We start from the raw sequence: 22863 nt of genomic DNA on the forward strand, positions 1-22863 counted from the left end.
CCCCCCAAGACCCTTCAGCACCCCCCGGCAAGGAAGGAGCCTCCTTTCAGGGTCCCCCCTAAAGCCAAACAGCAAGAAAAGGGAGAGCAGCCCCATCCTGGGGGTGCATTTCAGCCCCCCCTCCCCATTCCCTCTCCCACCTTTGGGGCTTGGTAGAGGAAATGGTCCACCAGAAGCTGATGAGTGACCCTGGTAGCATCATCCCCCCCATCACCCGGCAGCATCACCCCTTGCCCCTTCCTGCCGCTCGACAGGGAGGGAAATAAAAGAGAGAAGAGCCGAGAAAAAGCAGCGCGGAGCCAGCCCTTCCCGCTGTCGCTCCCCCCGGCATCCCTCTTCCCCTCCCGACCGCGAAAAGCCAACATCTCCCCGCGCCCCTCCAGCCAGGGGATGGGAATGTGGAAGCAATTGCACTTGGCAAGGCAGCAACAGTGAGTCAAAAACAGTTGTTTGGCTTGTCAGCCACCCAGGCCCCGCAGCACTCTTGTTTTCCTTTGCCTGCCTTAACCCCTTCCAGCCCTGGCCCCTCTCCCCAGCGGGACCCGCAGCCCCACCCGTGGAGAGGGGGTTGGGTGCTGGGGAAAAGCCCCGTCCCACCGCCCGGCTCCCCTGCGCCTAGAAATGGGATGACGGGCAATTCCCCGGCGTGAAAACCCGCAGCGAGAGGGGTGAACCGGCCACGGGCCCAACCTGCCGCGGTGCGGGGAGGTGTGTGGGGCTGGCACGGGGCAAAGGGACATCCCAAGGCCACCAAGGAGCAGGATGGCCGGTGCTCCTGGAGCATCCCACTTGCTCGTCCCAGGAGATGCAGGAAGGTCCTGGTCCCTGTTACAGAGAGCATCCAAGCCACCCCTCGGCAGGGCGAGGGGACACGGCCACGTGTGCTGGGGACCCTGCGCCACCCCGGGGTGGCTGGACACCCCCCCCACACACCCCGCACAGAGCCAGCCCAGGGGCACGGAGCTATTTAAAGCCCCGAGCACAGCCTCTCCCATCCCCTTTACGCCAGGCTGCTTCCCATGGGCTCCTCCAGCCCCTTCCCCTGTCAGCCATACAGCAGCGAGGCCACAAACACATCCAGAGCCACCGCTTGCGGGTCTTTTCTCCATCCCCCGGTCACCCCTTGCACCCCAAGATGGGTGACCCAGGCCAAGCACTCAGCACCCCCCTGTCTGGCAGCACCACATACTGCTGGGACCCCACCTCCATTCAGGTCACCGTTGATTTGGGGCAGGGGGGAGACACCAGGACCCATCCACCCCCTCCCCGCAACAGAGGGACGGCCATGCAAGCCAGGGCACCCAGCCAAGGCCTCTCCATTCCCCCCAGCACCGCACCCCAAGTCAGACTCAGAGAAGAAGGAGATGAGGAAGGAGCCCAAGAAAGGGGCTGCTGCTTCTCTCCATGGAGGGGGGGGCCCTCCCTGCACCCCCAGAGTACCAGAGAGCCGGGACAAGGGGATGGACGGGGAAGAGTTAAACCCTCCCGAGGATGGGAGGAAAAGTGGAGGGCAAGCCTTCTCGCCCGCCTGGGAGAGACAAAGCGAGATGTTAGAGCCAAGAGATGAAGGCGAGGATGCGATAAGAGGGGGAGCCGGGGTGTGTGCGCTGGAGCAAGGGAGAGGGGAGGAGGAGAGGTGGGTGATGACCAAAGTCATTGAACATTTTTTGGCACGCCTACCCCCGAGTATCCTGGCCGTTGGCCCAGCTCGGAGCTGAACTTAAACAAACTCCTGTTGCAGCCATCTGCTTGATTTTAAAATAAATCAAACAATCTGTTGAGCCGTGGGTGATCAAATTTCCATCTGTGCGGACGCCTGCTCGCCTCCTCGGAGCCTCCGCTTGCCTCTACCAGCCAAACACTCCTGGCAGCATGTGGCCTCCCTAATTCCTCCAGGAAAGGGAGAAACCGGACCTCCCCCCTGCACCCTGGCCCCCTCCCAGCCCTTCCCCACCACCCTCCTAACTCAAACCAAGTGCTATTTTTACAGCCGCCCACCAAACAGAGATGTATGCTGGGTTTAAATGGGAAGAAAACAGGGCTGGGGAGTGTGTGTGTGTGTGTGTGTGGGGGGGGGGGGATCCCAAGAGGTCTCAAGCTTCTCTGTTGCTGCCCACGCCTGGGGGGGGGATTCCTCATCCCATCCCCATCCATCCCACGGGTCTGAGGGAATGAAAAGGAAAAGGGCAGCAGCTGCCGGCAGCGGGACCCTGCCTGCCCCGGCGCTGGTGACCGGGACGCAGAGGCCACGGACTGGCCAGAAATAGCAGCTGCGAAGCCAGGGCCACACGGCTGTCCCCAGGAGGGGGGGGACATCGGGCGCACGTCACCTCCAGGTGCCCAGCTCCCAGCCACCCTGCCTGGCTGTCTCCTCCAGGCAGCGTGAACCCAAAAAAAATCACCCTGTCCCAAGGGGTTCCCCTCTCCTCCGGGAGCAAGAAACACGAGGGGAGGCAGCGCCTGTTCAGGTGCTGGCCCCAAAGTCCCCAAAGTGCCAAAAGAAGGGCGGCCTCACCCTCTTTTGCTGTCTCTTTGGGTGCTGCAAGACGCCAGCTCGCCCCGGGTTGCCCTGGCTGCAACCCAGCCACCGGCTCCGCACGTGGGGACCCACGAGGGAGATGGCACCCACGATATCCGTGGCCCCAAACATCCTACGATCCATCAGACCTTTCCCCAAGCCGGGGTCAAACCTCGGCTGGCATCACCCAGGCTTTGCCCTCCTTCCCCCGGAGCCCTTCCTTCCGCTCCGAGCGGAGGGCGCCGGGCACGGGACCAGGGCGGCCAGAAATAGGGCAGCAAGCCTTGGAGGCGGGGTGGGGGGGGTAAGGCACAGAAACGGGACAAAGAAGCGAGCAAAAAGGGAGGAAAATGTGCATGAAGGAGAAGCCACTCGCTGCTGGAAATAAGGGGGAGACGGTGGGAGCAGGGTGGCCCCCACCCTGCTGCAGCCCCCCCCCCCCGCCCCGCGCAAGCTCTTGGGTGTGAGCCACAGGTTGTACGATCCCAAGCACGGGCTCTAGGGTGCAGGATCAGGCCTGAGAGCAAGAGGATGGGGGGGAGGCTCAGCAAGGAAAAAGCGGCTGGAATAAATAATGCAAGGGTTTGTGAGATCCCAGTGCAACCGCCCTACCACCAGCCACCCAACCTGGGGACTCTGTGTCCCCACCCAGCTGCTCGGGGTGGGGGGGGATGTGACTGAGTCCCCAGGGTCTCCCAAAATCCACCCCTGCTTTGCAGCACCTGCAGGGAGTAAAATTGGGGCACAGCCCTGACAGGATACTCAGCAGGGAGCAGGTTACATGGCACAAGCAACAGAGGGAAAGGAGAAAAAAATTAAAAAACAACCAAAAAAAAAATATAAAACACCAACTACCAAACCCCTTTTTGGAAGAGGAAAGGACTGACAGGACCTGGCCGAGAAGCAGGAGAAAGCCCAGATTTCCCAGTTACTGTGCAGATGTTCTGGACTGAAAACAGAAGACGGCAGGAGCGAATTCATCTCCCCCTCCAGAGACGCCGCAGCCAGGGCATCTGGACTCTGTCTGCAGGCAACAGAGGCGGCTTCCCCCCAGCTCTCGGGGGAGCCCTCCACACCAGGGACAGCCAGGGCACGCCAAGCCCCCCGGGGTGCCCACCTGCACCCCAGAGCCAGGGTGGCAGTGGCAGCCAGGGCCCTGTCCCCACGCCGGGTTGACCTTGGCACGGTTACCTCCCGGGAAAACTGAAGGGCCTTGTCTTCACCATGTTTTCACTTCGGGGTAACTCATGCTGCCTGCTCCGAGGAGCCAGCGGGGAGAGATGGAAAGAAGAAAATGCAGCTGTTTTAGCAGTGAAGACAAGGAGGGAGGGTGGGAGACATACATATATATATATATATTTATTCCTGGCCAGGGTAATAACTGAAATCACTAGCACTTGATCATCACTCGATGAAAAGCTTTGCAGCCGACTGAAGTCAGCCCGCTTCCAGAAACATGCTGCAAGCAGATGGGAGGTGACGGTGGCAATTTGCTGCTCGCCCCACACCCTGCACGCGGCCCCCGAGACGCCTTTGCGCAGCACTCTGTCCGCCCGTCCTTCCCTCCCTAGGTCTGTCCGTCCCGCCGCGGCTGCAAACCACCGAGCGAGAGGCCGACGCTTTGGCTGTCACCAAAAGTGTCCCCGGCTCCAAGGTCCCCACCAGCGACCGGCAGCATCCTCGTGTCCAACTCCCTGGGGATCGAGGTGGTGGCTGGTGGTCCCCCCCAGAGCCATCAGCTGACGGACACCCCCATTCCAAAGAGGGAAAAACCAAGGAGAAGGGGGAACAACCAAAATAATTTTGGAGGGTCAGTGGGGTGGCAACCCCACTGCGCAGGGCTGTGCCATGAGGTGCAAGGGCCAAGCACCCAGCCTTGGCTGGGGCTCCAAGGTTTGAGATGCTCTCACCATGGAAGTCCCCAGCCCCAAAAGCAGCAGGTGCCGGGGGCACAGTGGGTGCTGGGGCGCAGCCTCCAGAGGGGTCGCAGAGGGGCAGGCAGCGTGGGCTCTGTGCTAAGTCAACCTTTGCATCCTCCCTGGCTGGAAACCACCACCACGCTCCTGCCCTCCAGCCACAGCAAAGCCGGGGGGGGGGACACTCCTGGCTGCAGGGTCACCACCACCCATCTCCCCTAATGACCTTCCCTCGCACCCCAGCCGGGTCTCAGCTTCGCTTTCGCTCTAAACTAAAAGCCAAAAATTCACCGAGAGGAGCTGGTGCGCAAACCGGTCCCCGCGAGCCCTCCTGCCCCACTCCACATCCCTCATGGGGCGGGGGGGGTGGGGGGGGGGGGGTGGGAACAGGACCCTCCCCACGCACCCCCAGTCAAATCCAGCCCCAAGACCCAGCACCCCACCGCTCAGCCCTGCCACCCACAGCAGTGGGTGGTTCTCCGTGGGTACCGGGGCGGGCGGCTCTGCCGGAAGCCGTCGGGAAGAGGCCGCCCCGGGCCAGACGGCGATTTCCTGAGTTTGTGTGCAAGGGCTCGAATAACCCCCAGTAAAATCCTGCGACGGGTCCCCCCGCTGCAACTGGGAATGGCCCATCCAGCACCAGTGCTTGTATAGAGGCACCAAAACGGTAGCTCTCCGGCTGGATGGAGCTCTTACACCTGCGGCACGACGTCCCCAGCCCCATTTGGGATGGGGTGGGGTGCGCGCCCTGCCCCGGCGCAGGTCACGGCACGCTCGGCACAGCCACCTCGCCGCTGGCCGGCAGGTTGGAGAAGGAAAGCTGGGGCAGCTGCTGCTCCAAGCACGCCAGCTCCACGGGTAAACAGATGACTTCAGACTCCCGAGAGCTACTAAAGCCCGGCAGCGCTCGCACTAATGTGGAACGGGGTGAGGGGGAGAAAAATAATGGAAACGGAGGGAGAAGCAACGTCCTATCCATGCCAGGCTGCAAAGCGCACACAGGTAGTGTCCTTCTCCTCCCAGCTCGGCCAAAACGCCCTCCTGGAGCCGTACCCCTTCCTCCCTACTCTGCTACTGAAGAATCAGGGAGCAGCGGGGAAAAGTCACGCCAAGGCCAGGCCAGCTGCACGAGGCTGTTTATCCAGCCACGCCGCAGCAAGGCTCGCGTGTGCTGGGGAGCGGGGAGAGGCCGGCAGAGCCGCCAGCACCGCGCCGGAGCAGCTGCTCACCCGGCAGCGGGAGCAAACCACAACCTGCCCGCGGCAGCCCGGGGCTTGGCACCGGGGCTCCGGCACCCTCTCCGCGGCACAGCCGGGCGGGAGCGATGCCTTTTGCAAACAGGGGGTGCAAGGAAAGAGCGGCGCGGCCTCCCCGAAAGCCCGGCTGGCACCCGCCGATGCACCGCCCTGGCTCTGCAAGGAGCCAAGGCACGCTCGAGACGTCGCTGCTGCCCGCCTTGGCGGCGAGGGGACCCGGAGCTGTCAGAGCCCTGGGCCGGGGCCCGGGAGGATCACGCCGCTGGAAGATCTCCCATCCCCAGCTGCTCACGGCGGAGGAAAGCCCGGCACGGCTGGGAGCCTGACACCGCCGGCCGAGCTCCGGTGGCTCCTCGAGCTCCCACTCTGCTCCTCACGCGCCGGGATGCTCCTCCGGCCCCACCAACCTCCCAGGTTTGCTCCTGCAAGGCACCCCCCCCTCAAGCCCCCAGCCTTGCAGTCCCCAAGGAGGGCAGTGTCCCCCCCGATAGACCGGAGGGACATCTCCATGCCATCCCTTCAAGCCCAGGATGCCAGCGTGCGGCATGGGCCTTTTGCTGCAGGGAGGATGGGCAACATCTGGCCAGATGCTGCCCGGCAGCACAGGACCAGCGGGAGCTGTTTGGCTGACGACCCTTCCTGGGGAGCCAGGGGGCCTCGTGTGCCAAAGGTGCTGGCAAAGAGCAAACAGAGTCCCCCCACCCCAAAAAAAAACCAAACCAACAAACATCACGGGACCAGATCCAGGGCACAGTGGGCACCCACAGCAGCCAGCGAAGTGCAAACAGGCTCCTGGCAAAGCAGCTGTGCTCAGGAGGCCCCTAAAGCCTCACAGATCCCCAAAACCTGCTCGGGAGATGGAGATGATCTCAGCCCCAGCTCAGCCTCCAAGGACAATGACAGTGGGGGTGTCAGCACAGGATCTAGCTGGCAAGTTGGGGGACATGGGACTGTGAAAAGCTGGTTCCGGCGATTACCAATGTAGTTACAGAACCAGGCACCCATGCTGCTACTGTGGGGAGGTTCTTCCGCGCTGGGAAGCGGCCGAAGAGGATCCCAGGCTGCCCTGTGCAACCGTGCTTCCCTCTCGGCTGAGAAAGGCCAAATATCTGGCCAAAACATCTGTCTGCAACAGCCAGAGCCGTCTGTCCCTTTACCCCATCTCCCGACTTGGCCGCGGCGTCGCACCGAGCGCAGACAGGGAGGCTGCTGCAAGATGCTCCAGCGGTTGCGAAAGCGTTTGCGCTGCAGGGGACCGGAGCAGAGCCAGTCCCTCTCCCCCGGGGCGTGGGGGGGGGGGGGGGGGGGGAAGAGATGCAGGGGGCATTTTGGGGGGGGGGGGTGCAGGCAGGGTTTCCTGGGCAGCACGCATTTCAGGCCAGCGTTTTTGGCAGGTGCCTGCAGAAGAGAGGCAGCGCTCGAGCTGACGGTCCGCTGCTGCTTTTGGGAAAGGCAGAGAGAGAAGGCAAAGGGTGGTGGGGCCAGGGCAGGGGAGGGGGGGAGTAAAAAATAAATATATAGCAACCAGCTGGTGAGCTGTGGAGTCAGCACAAGGTCTGGAGGACACGGCGGCTGGCAACAGCGCGGGAGCCCTGGTATTTTGGACAGCTGGTACAGCAAGGTCAGCCCGGCCAAAGCAAAAGGCCCCTTTGCTGTCCCCCCCCACCACAGTTGAAGGACACGCACTCCCCGACTGGAGACCCCGGGGGTAGGAGCCACCAGCCCATGGGGTGACTCTAAAACCACCCAAGCGGTGGGGTGGGGATGAGGAGGGACAGAGGGGTGCGGGTTTCCAGCCCGGCTGGGTACATACCAAACCCGCCCTGACCTCATCGGCAGGAAAAAGCAAGCGGCACATTTTCCTCGTGTTGTTTCTTTGTTTGCCATATGGGAACACGATCCCGCAGGAGGCCATGCCCCGAGACATGAAGTCATATCATGATTATATTGCCACCTCCGTGCCGGGATTGAGATCTCATCCGAAAATGCCAGACCCGGTCGGTGTTAGCCACAGCAAGCACTGCGGAGGAAGCTGCTTCGCTGAAAGGCAATGTGAGCCTTGCTAAAAACATCTTTACATAGACATATGCTGCAAACAAAACAGGTTTATCCCAATAAAGTTGGCTTAAAATACCTTGGCCTGATTTTGCTCTGTATCTGCTAGAACTGGTGATGGCAAAAATTGGCACAAGCACAGATACAACCACCAAAGCCAACCGGAGCTAGAAGCCAAAAAATTGAGATGAGTGAGACCAGCTCTGCTCCTCCCTTGCATTCAAGGGACGAGCAGAAGCGCGGTGCAGCCCGTGCTACCCCTCTGGAGCCCACACATGAAGCCTGGGCCGGGGATGCACAGAGGAGCTATCAGCTTGGCAGAGAAAGCGCAACCACCCAAAACACTGCCAGTCACCAGAAGCTTTTTGGTTTGCTTCAAAAATTAATAAAAGATGCAAACAAGCCAGAGGTCCTGCCTGCCTGGCCACAACCTGGGACCCTTCCTGCACGGGTTTCTTATTTCTCATGCTGCAATACACCCAAATATCCGTATCCTCAGCAGGAATTTGGCCCTGTGCAATGCAGGAGGGGGGTCAGGCATCACCCTCCACCTCCTGGGTTTGCTTTCACGGCATCCAGGAGTCTCAGCTGCTGCTCAGCATCAGTGGGACACGGTTTAGTTGAGAACACAAGAACTCTTTGATGTTTGCCCAAAACCTTTTTCAACAGCCAGAAAGAAAATGCCCACCAACAGCTGTAGGCTCGAGGTAACGTTTTGGAAATGCAGTATGACCTTTGGAGCTTGTAACCTGAAAATAAAGAGCCAAATCCCCAGCTGAGCTAACACCACTGCTGCCGAGCAATAAATGCAGTGAACTCGGCCCCATGAGCCTGACTGGGCCCTGTCAAGCACAGCCCCACACAACAAGACCCAGGTGTCCGCTGGAAAGCAGGAACAGGACATGGAAAACACCAGATGATGCTCAGAAACCAGCCAGAGAGATGGCAGAGAGCTCTGGGTGCTCCCAAGGAGCAGGATAGCACCAGCTGCAAGTTTTGCTTTGCCTGAGTTACGGTGGGAATTGAGAGCTTTCCAAAAACTTAAATGTATTTGCAGAAAGTTGCACGCAGGTGAAAAAAAAAAAAAAAAAAACCAAAACAACCACAACAATCTAACAGAATTCACTTTTTGCAGGTACGTAACCGCAGCGAGAACGGTGGAAGGTAAAGACGGGCAGAGTTGGAAAGGCAGGGAAAGCTTTTCCCGGCGTTGGCAGAGAGAAAGGATGGGAGCAAGCACTGAAAATGTCAGCCAGGTTGAGCACAAGCAGCCCTTGACCCGGGAGCGCCGGCGAGGCAACGCTTTGCCCCTGTGGAGAGGGCAGGAGGGCTCAGGGGGTGGCTTCGGAGGCCCCTTCGGCAGGCACAGCCAGGGCTGCGGATCTGCATCGCCTCTCGACACCGGCCAAGCCTGGGTGTTTTACGGTTTAATTCAAAACCGGCTTCAACGGCCGCTCCGCTCGCGGAGGCTGCGGGTCCCACAGCACCCCGGGGCACCAGCTGCTCCTGGCCGGCAGCGGGGGGCTCGGGGGGCGGGGGGGGGGGGATGCACAGGCAGCTTCTCCAGATCAGGAGGACAAGACATCATCCCCGGTGGCAGCAGCCGCCACAAACTCAGGAGCCCTGCCCCGATGGGTGCACAGACCCGCTCGGATCCCCCGTGCAAAGGGCCGAGCTGGAAGGAAGATGCATTCTCACAGCACACATCTACACATCTTCGAGGGACGAGCCACGGGATAGCCACACTAGGGTATCCTTACCAAAGCTCAGCATTACCATTTTTTCCTGCTGGGAGAACCCAAAGCCACCCCACACGCCCCAAGAACAGCCGGGTTTCCGCAGCAGCCCCTCTGCCAGGCAGCTCTTACCTCCAGGAGACCCTCGTGCAGCAAGCAGGCCCACAGGCACCTCCACGAAGCATCGTCTGCCCCACTGCTCCCCAACACTAATCAAGCAGCAGGTGCACCACCCCACCCAAAATACCAGAGCCTCCACCCTCCTGACGAGCCTCAGGTGTGAGGTTCCCTCATTAGCCCCTCCAAGCTGTTATAGAGAACACCTGAGCCCCCCTCCTGCTCTTGCTGCTCTGCTAAGAGAGGGGGATGTAGGGGTGTCTGGTGGCTTTTGGTGCATTTACCCAGGGCCTCAAACTTTGAGCCATCTGGGTCAACCACCAGCTCTACGTGCAGAGGGGTATCAATCCTGGGCATGCGAAAAAGGCACATGCATTCAAAAAATGAAGTTGTAGAGCTGCAAGGAGGACCGGGGAGATGGTTTTAATCTCTCAGGCTCATTCCCTCCTCCCTGGTCCCATCTGAAGGGGGACCTGGGTGTCACACAAGAGTGAAAGGCTCGTCCGGGGTGACTTTCAGCAGCAAGGGTGGCTGAACAAGGGTACAGTTACATTAGCCAAGCACCCTACCCAAGCATTAAGCCATGTTTTAAATAACCTTGACATCTGTGAGGTCTCAGCCTGATGGGAAGTATGTGGAGACGGGGAGGGAAAAGGCGAGAGGACCTTCTGGCCAGCCAGAGTCACCACCAGGACACGGCAGAGCTCACCGAAGACAAAAAGTCCCTGGACTGGCCGTGCCCTCCCCAGACAGCGCTGCCTTGCTTCCTGCCACCCTGCCCGTTACAGCAGCCCCTTAATTTGCTCATTAGCAAACCCGAGAACAAGAGGGAGGAACTGAATAGCATCCCGTCCCCAGGACACCCTCTGCTTCCTCCTCCCCCTCCCCTCTGCCTTTCATAGCCCCACACAAAAGCTTTTCAGAGCCGCTTAGGTCGGAGACGGGGCTGCAGGCAGGAGCCCAAGTGGGAGTTTGGGGCTGGGACCAGCGGGGACAAGGACTGGCGTGCCTGAGAAATGCTGGGTGTTGCGGGGGGGTCATTAAGCAACCCCGCAGGCAGCACCCCCAAACACCCAACGCCAGTATCCGAGCTGGGACAGAACTGCTGTCCATAATGTCCCCATGATGTGGCCTGGGGACACTAACGGAGCAGAGGCGTGAAACACCAGCTGGGGACATGTGGATGTGTGTCCCCCCCCTCACCAGCTGTACCCACCCAGGCTCTGCTGGAGCATCACCCCAGCATCACCCCCTCCGGGTCAGCATCGTAGGATGCTCGCCTGACTCCGAGCGCTCCACGGCCACCAGCCAGCACGTTGCAAATGCCAACAGACCAGGGGACAGACAGACGGGCAGCGTGGCCATGACCACATGGGCAACGCAACCCACGCGGCCCCGCACCAGCTCCAACATCCAGAAAGTCTCCACCATCTCCGACCCCTCAGCACAAGGCAAGCCGTGGGGGCTGGAAGGAGAATTCCGCGCGGGCAAGCCTGAAAGTAAATCATCTGCATCCACAAATGAGCTGCAACGATGTCAGGGGCCTGGGAGAAACCTCCTGAAATCAATGGCTTCTGTAGGATTCCCATCGCCAGTGCCAAGCCGAGCTCCCGGCCCGTCTCTCCACACCGGCACCGCGCACCGACCCTCCGGTGCGTGCAGCTCCTGCCCCGGTGGCTTCCCAAGCAGCATCCCCCCAGCTCCGGGAGCCAGCACGGCTGAACGGAAAATTATATTTGTAACCAGCCAAGGGAGAGAGACCAGAGAGAAAAGGAGCGCTGTCTTGGAAGGGCTGGTTTACATTTCTAAAGAAAATGCCAGCGCTTCGGAGAGCCGCAGGGTTCTGGCTACGAACGGAGCCGAAAGGCTTTGAAAACCAACTCGGGGATTTAGGATGCTGGCATTTTACAGAGCCTGGCCTGGGGCCTGGTTTGTAGATACAGAGCCGAGGCTCTCCAGCACACTCCTGCAAGCTGGAAACTGGGGGGTAAAAGCAGTTATTTCCCCATCCCACGAGAAAGGCAAGATTGCAACTACTAAACGTTTGCTCTGCCGTGCTGCTTTCCAGGTGATGCCCCCAAAGCACCCTGCGTAACCCTGGCGGGGGGTGCAGAAAAGAGCAACCTGGGAAAGTGGCAGCACCCGGGCAATGACACCCACGACACCCTTCAGGGCTGCAGGGCTCTGTCACGGCGGCTCGGGGAGCACAGGGGGGCTGGAGGCGCGGGGGGGATGCTGCCGGGGGGGGGTCCCTCGCTGCACGATAACCAGAACAGCACATCACCCAGCCCTGAGCCCGCACATCAGCCCCGCAGCTGCGGGAAGGGCTGGGGTTTCTCCGAGGGGGAAACCATTTGATTAAGGCGCCTTATAAAACTGGAGATAACTTGGGAAAGTTTGCTACAACGGCGGAGGCCACGCACTCCTTCGAGCTTCCGGAGGATGCTGCCGCCGAGGGCAGGCTGGCCAGCCCTCTCTCCCCTCCAGCACCTCTGATCCCCCACGATGGCAAGCAGCACCGGATCAGGATTTCGTCCGTGCTGGCCCCCACCTCCCTCGCCCAGGGCTGCGAGCGAGCAGGCGCCAAGAACACAGATACACACTTCAGCAAGAGGACAGGTCTTGGCTCTCCCCACCTCCTGGAAGGATTTTTATCAGCTCCTTCGCAGCTTGACAGCTCCAAAAGTTCATTGCTAAAGGCACCCCATCCATTAGCGTTTGCCCCCAAGGAGCAGACCCAAACGGAGAGCATCCATCTGTGTCACTGCTCCACCTCCAACTCAGTGCCAGAGCTGGGAAATGCTGGGAGGGGAGGGATGGGGTCCGGGCCAACCGCCTTACCTTGGGGAGGAGAGTCGAGGGTGTCGCTGCCAGCAGCTCCGGCGGGGTCATGCTCTTGCCGGCCAGGACCACGGCACCGCACTCGGCACAAGCGCCGATGGTCAGCTGCTTCCCATCATCCACCAGCAAGCTGTTGGCCACGCGGAGGGTGTAGAGGAAGACGGGGAGCCTGGCCACTTGAACTGCTTTTAATCCAAGGCATCGCTTCTTCTCCTGCCGGCAGAAGAAGCAGACGAAGGTCTCCACTTTGTACTGCCGGGACCAGGCGCTGCTGGGGTGGTGGGAGTTCCTGCCCTCGTGCTGCAGCCACTGTCCCAGCAAGTCGTGGTAGCAAAGGACGCAGGTGGCCACCAGCCCGGTCGAATCGGCCGGTCTGGCCCGCGGAGCGGGTGGGTAGACCGTCAGGAAAGGGAAAAATGGCTCCTTCTCCCCAAATCGCCCCGGCGGGTTGACGTTGAGCTGGAACTCTTTGCCAGCTCCCAGCTCGGCCCCGCAGATGTAGCAGACGGAGGTGGGACCGGGCTTGACGGCGGGGTGGCCGGCCAGGCCACCGGGATCACCGGCGGAGAAGACCTGGTGGTACCTCCCCAGGAAGCTCTGCACCGAGGTGATGAGCTCCTCGTTGTGGCAGGCCCTGTACATGGCCCACAGGTCCTGCAAGACCCCGAAGCACTTTCGGCAGCTGCTGACCTCCCAGTGCTTGTTCAGCCCCTTGGCACCGGGCGGGCAAGGCAGGAGGCTGAGGAAGGGGAAATGCATGGTGCTCTTCGCGTTGCCGTTGGTGATTTTGGCCGCCACCGGCCTCGCCTCCTTGCCGCACTCCTCCCCGCAGAGGTAGCAAGCCTCGGGTACCGGCGGGCCGCCCGCCCCGTCCTCCTTCAGCCCTCGCCGGCCTTTGGCGGGCATGGCACCGGCGTTGAGGGGCACCACGTAGAGCCGCTGCAGAACGGGCACGTTGGCCAGCTCGAAGCTTTGCCACTGTTGCATGAGGGAGGCGAAGCAGCAGGGACACACCAGGGTGCTGCCGGAGGGCGAGAGAGGCTGGGCGCCCGGCGGGGGGGTGTGAAGCCAGAGGAAAGGGAAGAAGGGTGCCGTCGAGGTCTTCTCCTGCTTCTGCACGTGGACGCGGTGCTGGGCGGTGGGTGCCAAGGGGCTGCCGCAGATGTAGCAGGCGGTGCCCGGTGCCCAAGCGGGCCGCTGGCTGCCTTCCTCCTCCTCCTCCTCCTCCTCCTCCTCCTCGCTGGTGATGTTGATCTCGCTGTCCTCCGAGGAGCAGCAGGGCGGCCCCCGCTTGCCGCCCGCCGCCGGGGGGGGCCGCGCCGCGCCGCCCGCCCCCTCGGCCTCCGAGAGGGGCTCGGCGTCGGAGAGCTCGGAGAGCTCGGAGCCGGGTGCCGGCCCTTCTTCCTCCTCCTCCTCCTCTTCTTCCTCCTCCTCCTCCTCCTCCTCCTCCTCCTCCTCCTCCTCCTGGCCGGCGGGGCGGCGCGGCGGCGCGGCGGGGTCCCAGCCCGTCGCCCCCCGCCGCAGCCCGGTTCCCCCCCCCCCCCCCTCCCGCCGCCGCCGCCGCCGCCGCCGCCTCGCACTGATGGGGCCGTTTGAGCCAGTACATGCGCTTCTCCACCGGCGTGCGGCTGCGCTCGAAGGAGTCCCACTGCTCGCCCAGGAAACACCGGCAAACGGCGCAGACCAAGGCGCAGCCCTCCGCCGAGACGGCGCGGGCGCCGGGCGCCGGTTCCTGGTGCTGGAGGAAAGGGAAGAAGGGTCGGTGGTCGCGGGGGGGTCGCACTTGAAGCTTTAGCTCTTTGCCTCGGCTGATGCCGCCGCCGCAGATGAAGCAGCAAAGCGGAGGTGCCGGGGGTTGGGGAGCCCCGGGGCCGCCCGCCGCCGTCACCGTCGTGTCGCCGGCTGCCAGCGCGGCCATCAGCCGCTGCTTGCGGGAGAGCGGCCCCGCCGCCGCCGCCGCCGCCGCCCCCGGCCCCGCCGCGCTCATCGCCGCCCCCGGCTCATCCCGCGGCTCCGCTGGACACGCAGGCTCGGGGGGCGGGTTTGCGAAACGTTCTCACCCCCCCTCCCCTATCCCCCCCCCCCCCCTTCCCGCCGCCCGCCTCCTCCCGCCGCGGAGAAGGCAACGCGAAAGAGGCAAAACAAAAAAAAAAAAAAAACAAAAAAAAAAAAAAAAAAAAAAAACAACACAACCACGCCACTAAAATATCCCCAAACAACAACAACAAGAAGGGAAAAAAAAAAAAAAAAAAAAAAAAAAAAAAAGGAATAAAAGTTCGGTGCGAAAGTTTGGGTCCCGCTGGCGGCGCGGAGGAAGGGCGGCTGCCCGCCGCCTCCCGGCCCCGGCGCCCCCGGCCCGGCTCCTCCCCGGCCCCCCCCGCCGCGACCTGCCCGCGAGTGGGGAGCCGGGGGGAGGACCGAGCCGCTGCCGCCCCCCCCCCCCGCCCGCCCGCCCGCCGCCAGCCCGGCTCGGAGCTGCGGCAACCGCCGCGGGGCGGGGGAGGGGGGGGGGGGGGGGGCAAAGGGACCGCTGCGGGGGTGGGGGGGACACGTACACAAAGGGACCCCCCACGGGGGAGGTGGGGGAGTATTTACAAACCCACTCCCCCGAGGGGGTTTGTAAGCGGCCCCACGCGGGGATTCGCGCAGCAGCCCCCCCCACGCGGGGCGGCCCGTATGCCTTGCTCCCTCCCCCTCCATCACCGCCGGTTCATCCGCGGCCCCCTCCCCACGCCACGGCCCTTTGTGCGACTCCCCCCACCCCAAAACAGCGTGGAAAGGCCCTGTTGGCCGGGTTCACGCCGGCAGGACGGAGCCCACGGCGCTTCGCCGAAAAACTCCAGCCACATCCCTGCCCACCAGCCATTAACTCAGTGTCCCGACCACCGATCAACCCCGGTAATTTATTTCACATTTTAAAAGTCCTGCTGCTGTTCCAGTTCAATACCAGATTCTATTTCCCGCTCGGTCCTAAAATGCTGCATCGCTTTGCCACTCGCTGGTAAATAGCTGATGTGTTCCCAGCCGGAGTTGGCCGTGTTTCAGCGACGCATGCAATAATCCCGGTATATCCTTACCTGCCTTGCAGCCTGAGATAAGATTTAATGCTTGTAAAGCACTTTGCTGTCCTTGGACAATAGGCACCGCGGAAGTGCAAACTGTACCGAGGTCCAGCCACAATTAAACCTGACTTATTAACTGCCCCAGCATCTAGTCAGCATACCCACTGGCTCAGCATGGCTCTCCCGATAAAAAATATATATATATATATATATATATTAGCAGCCGTAAGGATATTTTTCAAGCGGTCATTTTAAGAGGAAGCCTGCACCCGGCAGAACTGTTGAGTTGGAGTTCATGGCAAGTCACTGCAACGGCCCCGGTCCTGTCCTTGCAACGCCCTGAGCTTGTCCTGCTGAAGGAGGGTGCTGTGCAGGATTAAACCCAAAGAGGCAAGGTCAGCGATTGCAGGAGGACACAGAGCCAGGGGGCCAGGCGGGACGGCAGGCTGAGCGCCCGAGCCACGCATCAGGACGCCCGGCTGATGCGGAGAAACCACATCGTCCCCGTTCCTCGTCACCCCCGGCGCCGGCACGGTCCTCAACCTCGGGGCACCCCCGGCTCCGTTCCACCCCCCCCCCCCCCCCCCCCCTCGGGTTGACCCAGCCCTTGATGTCATCTCCCACCCAGACCGCGGGTGACGGCGTCTGGTGCTCCCCGGCAACTGGCCGTGAGATCAAACAGATTGTGTGACATCAGCTGGAGCACCGGGCAAGGGGCAGGAGGGCTCTTCGGGGACCCGGATCCAGTTTCCACGCAGATGGCTCCGGCAATAAAGAAGCGGGAGGGGGGGGAGTTGGGGGGGGGGGGGTGTGGGAGGCAACACACAAAGCGGGGAACACGATACCTTGGGAGAACTGGCTCTACGGGGCTTTTTTTCAGGGGTTTCCAGAAGACAGCAGGGCCTCGTTATATTTTATTTATTTATAGGCCTGATGTGGCGGCTGCTCTATGCACCGAGGGCGTTGGGAGCGCTGCGCGCGTCAGGGTGGACATGACTCAGATGTTCTTTAAAGGTGCATGTGGTCTCTCGGCGTCACCCCTTTTTCTGGATGGGAAGGAGCCACCCGAGCGGGATGGGGTCCCCGACCCCAGGCGGCAGCACCGGATCAGGGAATGCTTCACTCCACCCGTGCATCCTTTGCTGCTGCTGCCGCCTGGGGGTTTTCACCCCCCAGGGAGCAGGAGCTCGGGAGGGGGGGGCTGGAGCTCCTGGGGGAGACGCAGCCACCGGCTCAGCCCACCCTTCGAGCGCAGCCGACAGATGCTCTCCCGCCTGCTCCACAGATGGGCGAGAAAACAACGCGCTGCATTCAAGGAGCAGAGCTCCGCAAGGCCAGAACCTCCCCCCCCCCCACCCTTCTCCAAAACACCAACCCTCCACACCGCTCTCTGGCCTCTCCGGGGGCCCCCAACTCCCCCCCGGGACATGGCCTGCTTCGGAACAGCTTCCCGGGCTTTGGCTGCGGACGGACAGAGCAGCTCATTTATCATCTTGTGCCGCCCGGGCCCTGCGGTTGCTGTTTGCAACAGAGAAGCTGGGAGGGAGAGAAAATTTCTCAAGTCGGCCTCGGCAAGAACTGAAAACATATGCCCTGGCGGCAAACACGTCCCTTGGGGCGCGCGGGGATCGAGGCGAGCCTAGCACAGGATTTTCCACCGTGGCTCCCGCCGGCTCACAGCCCTCCTGCCAGAGTTTAAAGCAACCCAAGGGCTGGGGATGGTGACAGCCAGGTCTGCTCCTCGGAGCCCAGCGCCGTGGGGAAAAGCGGGATGCAGCGCAGACGGAGCGGAACGCGGTGCAGGATGGCTCCTCTCTCCAGCTGGACGGCTGCGGACCAGCTTCAGGAGGCAAACATCCTCACTTGCGCTCATCTTAGCCCTCCTTGCTGGCTTGCAGTGCAGAATCCGTCCCCTCGCACAAAAGCAAGCCCCGGGGAGAGATGTCCCTGCCAAGGCAGGGGCCTGACAGCCGCTGCGCGACCGTATTGCGTCAGGACTTGGGTGCCGGTTGTGCAAGGTGCTGTACAAACAGCCCCGAGCAGCCTCGTGGTGCGGCGCTCCCCCCGGTTTGCGTTGGGTAAGGGGGCTCGGGATGGATACACCAGCAGCCTGCCCGGTGCTGGGACCATCCCCATCCCCACGGGCACAGCAGGATGGTGCCCAGCAGCACCCACGTTGCAGCACACCGGCGAGGTGCCGCTGCACCCTCACGAGCGGGCACATGCTGCAAATTCCTCCCCCCCATCCCCATCCCCAGGACCGGGAGGTTAATATGGAAATTACCAACTGCTTATTCCTTCCAGCTGTTGCTGTGAGTCATCAAGTGCCTTAAAGAGCATTTCAAACAACACAGTGCCTTCGAGACAGCGTGACTGTTTCCCCAGCCATCCCCTCCGGATAATCCTCCGCGGGGTCTGCTGTTTGAAAAGGGAATATTTCTCCAAGGAGGCAATTCCCAGCTGGGGAGGCAGAACAGCCGCTGCCTCGCCACGGCGCCCAACCCAGCTCCCACTTCCACCCATGGGCTCCCCAGCATCCCGCCAGTGAGCAAACCCAGACGGGGAAGGGCAGTCCAGCCCTGCCATCATCCCTGTCCCAAATCCAACGGGGATATCTAAATGCCACCACATGCAGTGTCGCCACTATGCCACCTGGGGAAACTGAGGCACGGGGAGGGCAGCCTGAGCACACCGTGTCACGTGCCCCGGATGAATTTGGCAGCGTGGCTGCCGCAGGACACTGGGACACTGGCCTGGGGCTCAGTGACCTTGAACTCTGCACTCAGCAGCCGTATTTTTCTCTGAAAGATTTTTTTTTTTTAAGAAAAAGGCTGACCTCTGCACTCAATTGGTGCTGATTTTTCAGATAGAAAAGATAGAGCTGTTTCATGGAAATAGTCATGATATATTCTTTATTGCTGCTTTAACCTTCCTTTGAATTTTTAGACTTCCTTAATTGAAATTTTTTTTTTCTATTCCTTTCGCTGGAAAAGCCCCGCCAGGTTTTCTCCTCTTTGTAAACTATTTCCCCCAGTCCTTGGCGTGGCTGTGCAGGTGAGGTGAGGATGCTCTCAGCCAACATCATGGCTGGTGCGAGCAGGAACATCTGCCTCAGCGCAGCTTGGAGCATGAAATATTAAAAAAAAAAAAAAAAAAAAAAAAAAAAACCACCCTAAGAAAAGCTGTGTGCAGGTGACAGGGAGCTGTGGGGCGAGCTGAGGGGAAGGGGAGGCAGCTGTCCTGTGCTGAAGCCGCAGCCGTGAACTGGAGCATGGGGTCTGCGGTGAGGGAGGCTGCAGGGTGGTCCATGCTGGGGAAGGGGGGGATGCTGCCGGGACGGTCCCCAGGATGGAGAAGGGTGACTCTGGGGAAGAAGAAGGGGCCACCGACAGCCACCGCAGCCCTGCAGGGACACGCTGCGGCTCAGCCGGAGCCGCTCTGCTCGGCCAAGCGCTTTTGGAGATGCTGCGGCAAAGAAATTGCAGCTCCTGCGACAGCCAGAGGACAAAGCCATCGCGGGGACGCCTCGGTCGCTGGTGGCTTGGTCCGAGCAGGAGCCCCAGGGCCAGCCTGGGGGTGCACAGGAGCCTGCGTGAGTACACGAACGGCCGTGGAAGCGAAGGGAAGACCCAGCACCCTCAGCCCCTGCCCCACGTCCCTGCGTGGGCACCCGGTGGTGTTAACCTCGTACCACACCTCCCAGCTCACCCCCGCCGGGGCCGGGCGCTGATTCACCCTGTGGCACCGTGCCCTGCAAAGCAGGAGGGAGCCACGTCCCCTGCAAGGCACAAGGGCCGAGTTGCCTTTTTCTTTTAAAAAAAAAAAAAAAAGAGGTTTTTTTTTTTTTTCCTTTCCAGAACGAGCTGCTCTGCAAATGCCAAGTGCTGATGCCAAAGGGCCGTGTCAACAAAGAAGAATGAGTGTGGCTGTTAGAGGCTGCTATTAAAAAAGGGTGGAGAGGAGAAGGAGGGGAGTGGGGGCAAAAAAAAAAAAAAAAAAAGGAAGAAAAGGTTTGTCAGTGCAAATAGTAACAGTTTACACAGCAGTAAAAATTCAGGAGCAGCAGCCGGGTCCTTGTAGTGCCCTGATGGGCTCACACCGAGTGGGGACTCTGCACCTCGTATTCTCTCCGGGGTCCAGCAGCCTGGGGCACAAACCCATCCCAGTGATTTGGCATCCCCCCGGCAGGCAGCACAAAGTGTTTTCCCAGCCCTCTCCTCTCCCGCTTGGCCACCGGGCCCTGGTGCAGGGAGCCGCGGCGGGGCTGTGCGCGGCATCGGCTCCCCGGCACGCGGCGAGGCAGGTCGAGGTCCTGCCCCGTGAGTGCCAGGAGCTATTTCGAGGCAAACCCTGGCCGCTGCCAAGTGGGATGGGAGGGAAGGAGCCTCTCACATGACGCTGAAGATGCAACGGGAAGACGCCGTCTCTGGTTTCAGCTTTCTATTCCCAGCCTGTTATTCACCAGTTGAAGATGCCATCCGCCCCGCCGGGCAGCCTCGGGGAACTGGGGCCAGATCCGTGGCCGGTGGCCAGCCAGTGGAACTCCAAAAGAGCCCAAGGGAGTTAGGAGCCCTCGTCCCCTTGGGAAGCAGGCAGAGATTACAGCTCCTGCCCAGCCAGAAATCCTCCCTTGGCGTTGCCTCTCCCACCGCCGATATCTGGTACCCAGGATGTCAAACCCAAGAGGATGCGGCACTGCCCAGGATGCCCAAGTAGCACAGCATGGGAAAAGGCAAACTGAGCTGTATGAATACAGAGGGAGAGATAAACAAAGGCTGAATCTTTCCCCAAAATCCAGATTGAAAGTCTTTCTGGGGTTAATACGTCAGTTTACCCCATTTTGACTTTTTAAAAAATATCCTAGCTTACTATTTTTGAAGCTCACCTTGAGCTTTCCTTAGCCCTGTTTTTACTCCCACATCAGCAGGCACCCTGCGCGCTCCACAACCCACTCTTTTGTGCTCATCTCGAAGGCAGTGTGAGGAGGAAGGCAAACCTGCTTGAAAGGCCTGGTTTTTAAGTAATATCCCCCCTGAAAAAAAAAAAAAAAAATTGGTCAAAATTGAGATGTTCCCACAGAAATTGGTATTTCCCGATGGAAAAACATTCCATCAGCAAAATGCTGACCCACTCCGGTTACAGCTTGGTCATGGCGATGAGGCAACGCAGCTGGGAAAGGAATTAAAAGGGAGCTGGAGGGCTGCACGGCTTCACCGCATCCCGCGGCCCTGGCTGCAAGCAGGCAGCAAGGATCCCAGTGCTTCCCAGTAGCAGGTTACGGATCGGCTGGGAGGAGCTGAGCTGTCAGCACAGCACCCAGCCAGCAGCACCCCCGGGGGATCCCGGCACCGGTGACTGTCACCCCAGGCCCATCGTGTCACCCCGTGATGTCTCATCGGGACACAAACACCCACGGTCCCTGCTCCCCCAAAGCCAACCCCACTGCTTATCTGCAGCTCGGGCGAGCCAAAGGTACCAGATGTCCCCAAGGATGAAGCTCTGCAAACAAACCCAGCCCGGCCCGCGCTCGTTATTGGGAACATCTTGCAGGATTTAGCGAGCTGCGGGAGGAGATTAGCAGACCAAGGGCTGGGAGCTCAGCAGGTTCGCCACTGGGACTGGAGATCAAGGGCTGCCGCCGGTGTCTTCGCTCTAAGAATTGGTGGAAGTGCTTGTTTGGGAGGTTCTCCTGTGCCTTTGGGTGGGCAAGCGATGGCCGCGGTTTGTTTTCTTTCTGTTTTTTGGAAGGCAGGTTGGGAAACGGTGGCTGGAGTGGATCGGGAATCAATCGTCCCTTCTGCAGCCAAAGGGTGAGAAGCGAAACTTCTGTATTGGAAAGATTTTTGTTGGCGATAACGGGGCAGAAGCCCGTGGCCACGCAGAGGCGAGCACAGCCCGTGCAGGGTTGGGTCTCAACGTACAGAAAAGGTGCTGGCCATGCAGGAGAAGCGGGGGCTCATCCCTGCCACCACAGGCTCACCTTCCCGCCGGGGGAACACAGGATGCAGCCGTCACGCCTGGGGAAACTGAGGCAAAGGGGCTAATCTGCAGGAATGGGAGCCCAGACCTCCCAAATTCCCATAACCACCAGAAGCCCTCCATCCTCCCGCAGCTTCCATGCGGGCCGGGTACCTCCTCCTTTGCCAGCTCCTCTCCAGTCTGTCCAGTTAAAGTGTGTCCCTGTGCCTGGATAATCCTCTTCCTAACCAAACATAGGTTACAATGGGGACACTGAACCTCTTGACCTGTGCCCAGGTTGTCTCCCGGACAAGCAACATCCCCTTCCTGGGAAGAATCGTCCTAAATGCATCCACCCCGAGGGACGCACTCGCCCTCGGAGCGGAGATGAAGCCTCATCCCACCGGGCAAATGTGCCTTCATCTAAGGGGATTCCACGCACAGCCAGCCTCAAATCAGGGTGCACCAGGGATGGGGTCCCTCATTCCTTCCCACTCCAAACATCAGCACCAGCAACATGAAGTAAAAGCTAGTTTATCTTAAAGGCTTTTTAAAATACATATATAAAAAAAAAATATAGCTTCATCGGAAAGGCTTTTTTTTTTTTTTTGTCTTTTTTTTTTTTTTTTGGGGAAAGGTTTATGCCTCCTTGGAGACCTCTTCAATAAAACGCATTCTGGCTCTCTGAGCGTCTGACTGCAAATCAGGTTCCAGCCGTTCCCTTCCTGTGCCGACCTGCTGGAGTCGGCTGTTATTCTTGGCAGGGTGCCCCGAAGGAAGAAAAAAATCCCCCCCCCCCAGCTCCCAGCGGCTGGGAAATGCTGATGACATGACACCTTCCAGCATTCTTCAAGGTCAAGAGGGGAGGGAGGGAAATGAAAGGGGAGAGGGTTTTTTTTTTTGTTGTTAGCGTGGGTTATTGCTTCGCTCAGGCATTTCCCTTTGATGCTTGCTCCTTGTTACACAAGATATTGTAGGCTCGCGGTGCCACGCCGTGAAGCACCGGGGGTACGAGCTCACCCCCTTCCCCGCCAGCGAGGGGCTGCACTCCCAAGGGCATTTTAGCACCAGCACTGCATGGGCTCGGCTTAAATCCAAGCTGGTTTTAATCTCCTGCACATCCCAAGGAGCGTGGCGTTTGCTCCATCCTGCACAGCTCGATTTTCCAGGACTGCAGGCACACGGATGCCCCGATAGACCCGGCCATGCCAGCGAGGAACCTGTGGTACCTGTTCAAACCATTGCAAGCCAAAATCTGCCTCCGTGGCATCTCCTTACAGCCCTGGCACAGGGGTTCCCCCCAGGCAGAAAGCCCTGGTCCCCCTCGGCAGGTCCCGGACGCCGCAGCGAGCTGATAGGGACGCGCAGCATCCTCCGAGGTCCCCTGCCACAGGACTTCGGCAA

At 60.5% G+C, this 22863-nt stretch overlaps 1 protein-coding gene across 2 annotated transcripts in view; it reads right to left on the reverse strand.

Moving 5' to 3' along the window:
- Positions 1 to 13862, reverse strand: part of GSE1 (Gse1 coiled-coil protein) — a 102588-nt gene extending 88726 nt beyond the window's left edge. The window contains exon 1 of one of the 2 annotated variants that reach the window (XM_042797460.1): positions 12440 to 13862. In XM_042797460.1, the coding sequence (XP_042653394.1) occupies positions 12440 to 13426 (987 nt within the window). In that variant the 5' untranslated portion in view covers positions 13427 to 13862. The remainder of the gene's footprint in view (positions 1 to 12439) is intronic. The other variant, XM_042797459.1, reaches the window with a different exon arrangement.
- Positions 13863 to 22863: the final 9001 nt, after the last annotated feature.

Source organism: Tyto alba, unplaced genomic scaffold (genome assembly GCF_018691265.1).
Source record: "Tyto alba isolate M040663 unplaced genomic scaffold, T.alba_DEE_v4.0 Super-Scaffold_26, whole genome shotgun sequence".
Taxonomy (NCBI): domain Eukaryota; kingdom Metazoa; phylum Chordata; class Aves; order Strigiformes; family Tytonidae; genus Tyto; species Tyto alba.